General features: G+C 57.1%; 1 protein-coding gene across 1 annotated transcript in view; it reads left to right on the top strand.

Annotated features, from left to right (window-relative positions):
* The first annotated feature begins 535 nt into the window (after positions 1-535).
* Positions 536-5,315, top strand: part of LOC119100325 (putative valine--tRNA ligase, cytoplasmic) — a 6,362-nt gene continuing 1,582 nt past the window's right edge. Inside the window, exons 1-7 of the mRNA XM_037223430.1 lie at positions 536-655; positions 1,276-1,421; positions 1,669-1,785; positions 2,176-2,300; positions 2,734-2,840; positions 4,305-4,427; positions 4,772-4,894. Coding sequence (XP_037079325.1) covers positions 599-655; positions 1,276-1,421; positions 1,669-1,785; positions 2,176-2,300; positions 2,734-2,840; positions 4,305-4,427; positions 4,772-4,894 — 798 coding nt within the window. The 5' untranslated portion in view covers positions 536-598. The remainder of the gene's footprint in view (positions 656-1,275; positions 1,422-1,668; positions 1,786-2,175; positions 2,301-2,733; positions 2,841-4,304; positions 4,428-4,771; positions 4,895-5,315) is intronic.

Genomic DNA, 5,315 nt, shown 5'->3' with positions numbered 1-5,315 from the left:
GGGATGGGAGAGGGGTCAGCGACTCACGGTACACGGAAGGGCTGCGGGCTTTTCACTACTCGCGTTTGATGCAAAAACCACAGGTGATTAGATATTGTAGATAGTGATAAGTAGTGATATGGTAGCTGCCTTGTGTCAAGGAAATGGCCTTTTATGGGTGGCTGTTTTCCTGGGCTCGGTGGAACTGTCATGATTTTGCAGGCCTACAGGCGTCAATACGGGCCGCAATTTGGTATTGTATTTGGGAACACCTGGCTCGTGTCTAGAATCAGTCTCTGAACAGCAACTTAGTATTGGCTCCGATCTCAACGCTGCTGATATATACGCTGGACGAACCTATTTTTTCAAGAAGGCAGCATGTAAAGGAGCACATTCGGCTTGTCGGAAAGGTGTTCAATAGTAAAAAGATAGTACTGCAGGAGCTCGCTGCCGCGGCATGCTGCCAATATGACGCCGGCGCGCTACATCTGGCCTGCCGTGACGAAGTAAACGTTTGGTGTACTCTACATGGAAATAACTTTCCTGCCCAGGAGCTGTGAAAATAACGCCGGCTCATGACTTCAATGATTTTGACGTGGGGAAGCGGCACAACTTGGAAATGTTGACAATTCTGTCCGAGGATGGAAGGATCAACGAAAACGGAGGTCAATTTCAGGTACAAGTTTTCGTTATGGTTTATTCGACTAAAAATAATCCCTGTGAATATTGGCAGTCTTGTAATGCTTGTTGCGGTGCGGTGTAGAGTAGTCGCTGAATGATGGGCCATTTATTGATGGTTTTTTGACTTGGTTCCCCATACCGTCATACGAAGGAAGGGGATTAGTAGTGTGTTGTGGTGTGTGTGTGTGTGTGTGTGTGTGGTGTGTTGTGTGTGTGTGGTGTGTGTGTGCGTGCGTGCGTGCGTGCGTGCGTGCGTGCGTGCGTGCGTGCGTGCGTGCGTGCGTGCGTGCGTGCGTGCGTGCGTGCGTGCGTGCGTGCGTGCGTGCGTGCGTGCGTCTCATTGGGTGCAATACTTGAACGTTTCAAGTACCTTTCAGACATATTTGAAATGCTCCGGCCGTGTGCCTCACGCCTCAAATACCTTTCAGACATATTTGAAATGCTCCGGCTACATGCCTCACGTGTTCTTGTGCGAAGACACGCGCTGTTGAAACGAGTGCCAGCACCGTCTTTCATGTATCTTTCGTACACCAGTGCGGTCCATCGTGCTATGTGTTTCGTCGCGTGCTGGAGCCAGCAGCGGTGTCTAACGTCACGCTCCGGGCCCTCCCGCAGGGCCTTAGCCGTGTCGAGGCCCGGCTGGCCGTGGTCGAGGCCCTCAAGGAGCTCGGCCTATTCCGCGGCGAGCGGCCGCATCAGGTGGCCGTGCCCGTCTGCTCCCGCACCGGTGACGTCATCGAGCCCATGGTGAAACACCAGTGGTGAGCACCGGCAGGGAAAATAACGGAACCTTGAAAATTGTCATGATAGAATTGTTTCTGAACCAGGTAAACTGGAACAGCAGGATTTGTTCCTGAACCGGGTGAAATGACAGCAGAATACACAGGGTAGCCACGCATTGCAGGAAAATGTGGCGTGCAGCCCACGCGACATTAACTAAGCCGGTGATCGCGAGATGTCAAACGCCCGACGCAGTCCGCTCTCACCGTCACTTCACCTGGGCTGCAGGTTCGTCCGCTGCGACCAGATGGCAGCAGCGGCGCTGGAGGCTGTGGAGGCCGGGGAGCTGGTGATCGATCCTCCGGCGCTGGCGGCCACCTGGCGAAAGTGGCTGGGCGGCTGCAGGTGCGCCAGCGCCGCCTGACGCCGACACGCTCAGGGCGGGGGGAGGGGGAGGGGTCGGTGTCCGTGTGTGTGACGATGCGTTGGGTGGGGAGCTCGCCAGGTTCGGCGTATGAAGTGAAGATGGCGTACATTACACGAGGCATGTGTTAATGCCTGGGATGCGTCAAGGGGATAACATGGCACGACAGCTGATCACATTAAGGGAAAAATACAGTAACATCGCGTAGGATTTGGGCCGAAGATGGCATTGGTTGACGTTTCGAGCTGTATGCCATGATATCTACGATTAATACCATTCGTGTTTCAATCGTTTGCGCGGTCGTCGTTGGGAATGTCTTCGGAGGTTTTCGGCGTGCGAAGCCCCAGCGAGGCCGTGTGGACATGCCGCAGGGACTGGTGCGTGTCGCGCCAGCTGTGGTGGGGCCACCAGATCCCGGCGTACTGCGTCAGGCGCCTGGACGGCACGGAGCGCTGGGTGGCGGCCGCCTCCGACCAGGACGCCCTCAGCAAGCTGGGTACGCTCCCCGGACACCGGACGAGGGCCAGACTCGGCTGGTCGGCCCCGGTGTGCGCCGCTTTGTTGGAGTGCGATCAGTATGTTACTACGCAGTTGGTTGGGATGTGCAGCTGCTTATGAATGGAGCAGGACTTCAGCGTTTCAGGTTGCGAACGGTGAGCAAGCGTCCAGAGCGCAGGTAGTACGTCTGCTCCGTCCAGGTAGAAGTGCTCAACAGAGTTCTTTGCGAAATGTCGATGCCGTGCAATCTTTAGACCGAGGCTTCGCTTGCTCCTATCTATGGGGCAACTCATCAGTGCTGACCGGGAGCTGACCGCAGCTGGCGTGACGCGGCCAGCGCTTCTTGCCGACGTTCGGCGTGTGTCACGTGCCGATGGTGAGGCTGATCCACCGCTGTGAATGTGTGCTAAACAGCCTGCTTTCTCTCCTAGGCCTGACGCCCGCTGATGTGACGGCTGTCCGGCGAGACCAAGACGTCATGGACACATGGTTTTCGTCCGCCCTCTTCCCGTTTACGGTGTTTGGCTGGCCTAAACAGGTACGCGCTTTTGTACGCAAGGTAGCCATGGTCCCTCATCATATATTTTACCCTGAGTTGCGATGTATGCCATTTGGCAGCTTAGCTCGGTTACATGCGATGCCAGCGATATCTGACTGAATGGCATTGCAGCTGCCCTTGACACATAAGTGAGAGCGTGCTGTGTAACGTCGGCATTGTGGGTACCCTGCTCGTTCTGTGTGCTCCGCAATGTACTTAGTGCGAGGTATACGACTTGATGACTATGTCAACCTCATCGCTATAACGTATTGCTGACGCCGATCAGATGACTTCCCTTTCACGTAGTAACCAATGTGACGTGTGCCACGCTATAAAGCCTTTCGTGTTTTGTGCTTGTATGACGACTGCACAGCGACCTCTATGCGGGGTATGTACTCGGCGCTTAGAGAGGGGGGGGGGGGATCACCATAGAGGGATTCGGCCCACTTTTGACTGGCGCTCGTAGTTTGCCCCGGAGAGGAGGATGCGTCGCGAGGATTCAGTATAACGCGAGCAAGAAGAGGGCGGATGGGGTCTGTTTTTGCCACAGTCCCGCCAGGGCAAACCTACGCTGTCATCTCGAGCCACAAGTGGTGACGTGGTCAGGGCAGGAAGCGTGCCGTGTATGGATTGCCGGTACAGCCCGCGCCAGTGGCTGTTGCGGTAGTGAATGGCCCGAGGGCCGCTGTACATGGGGTGACAGGATCCCTCTGCGCCGTCTGCAGACGGCCTGGCTGGCCCGCCGAAGTGTGTCCTATGGCTGAGCCTGTATACAGCGAGGAGGGGGAGGGGCAAGGTCCCTCTGCGCCGTCTGCAGACGGTCTGACTGGCCCACCGAAGTGTATTCTATGGCTGAGCCTGTATACAGCGAGGAGGGGGAGGGGCAGATCCTTGGTCTTAGGTCTTCTGGCCCGCCGAAGTGTGTCCTAGGGCTGACCCAGTATGCAACGATGAGGGGAAGAGGAGGAGAGACAGGATCCCTCTGCGCCGTCTGCAGACGGCCTGGCTGGCCCGCCGAAGGGTGTCCCAGGGCTGAGCCGGTATACAGCAAGCAGGGGAAGGGACAGGATCTCTCCACGCCGTCTGCAGACGGCCTGGCTGGCCCGCTGAAGGGCGTCCCAGGGCTGAGCCGGTATACAGCAAGCAGGGGAAGGGACAGGATCTCTCCACGCCGTCTGCAGACGGCCTGGCTGGCCCGCTGAAGGGCGTCCCAGGGCTGAGCCGGTATACAGCAAGCAGGGGAAGGGACTGGATCTCTCCGTGCCGTCTGCAGACGGCCTGGCTGACCCGCTGAAGGGCGTCCCAGGGCTGAGCCGGTATACAGCAAGCTGGGGGAGGGGCAGGATCTCTCCGTGCCGTCTGCAGACGGCCTGGCTGACCCGCTGAGGCACCGTGACCTGCTCAGCCCTAGGGCTGAACCGGTGTGGTCCAGAACAGAATCACCTTGGGCTCCGCTGCCCGCAGACTCCTGAGCTGGCCCAGCAGTACCCATTGTCGCTGATGGAGACCGGTCACGACATCCTCTTCTTCTGGGTGGCCAGGATGGTTATGCTCGGCCAGGCTCTTACTGGACAGCTGCCGTTCAAGGTAACATTCTGCGGACTCGCCTGTCGTTACTACCTGCCTCTGACGTTGATGCCAAATGTTTTGGAGCTGGCTATTGTGGTTTCCAAGGACATGACAGCTATCATGTCTCATGCGTGGCCGACTAGCTCGCCTGGTATTCAATCCATCGTATCATCCAGCCCGATGACGTCACTGGGACGACGGCTATTGGATCGGTAATCATGTACAGTGTCTTGCACCTTGCCTTCCGCAGCGGCTTCGAGCTTTTGTGCCATGTCAGCCTTTGTACCGTTTGTGTCACCAGTCCGTCATAAGTTGTGTTTAGAACTGTCTAGTGTGACGGGTGCCTACCTCACCTTCGGCAGAAAGTACTGCTGCATGGTCTCATATGCGACGCTCATGGTCGGAAGATGTCCAAGTCGCTTGGAAACGTGATCGACCCGGACACCATTATAGAGGGCGCCACGCTCGACCAGCTGCACCAGCAGGTATGTCGTTAGGACTCAGTCATTATAACCATAGCCAGGCTCCAGCGCTCGGGCCAAACCCGCACGTGGGATATACCAGCACGTATGTCGTTAGCACTCGTTAGGAATAGGACATTATAACAATAACCAGGCTCCAGCGCTCGGGCCAAACCCACCCGTAAGACGCACTGCCGATGTAAAGCATAGCAACGAGACGGAGGTAAGAGGTTTGGCTTACAATCTCTCACAGAGACCATTCAGCGATGGGGCGTTCCCACTGTGCGGGACGGAGACACTGGCTCCTCGGCAAAGCATCAGCGGACGCGCGTCGACGGTCGCCCGGGCGGCGGGTGAAATGCGACGCGCTCAGGCGCGGGATCAACCCCTTCTGATCGATCGGTTGCCGGATCACCTCCCCCCTAAAAATTAATAGAACCAGAGG

This window comes from Pollicipes pollicipes, unplaced genomic scaffold (assembly GCF_011947565.3).
Source record: "Pollicipes pollicipes isolate AB1234 unplaced genomic scaffold, Ppol_2.1 Scaffold_4881;HRSCAF=5763_pilon_pilon_pilon, whole genome shotgun sequence".
Lineage (NCBI taxonomy): Eukaryota > Metazoa > Arthropoda > Thecostraca > Pollicipedomorpha > Pollicipedidae > Pollicipes > Pollicipes pollicipes.
Note: the sequence above shows the minus strand (reverse complement) of the source record. Positions and strands in the feature narration are given on the sequence as shown.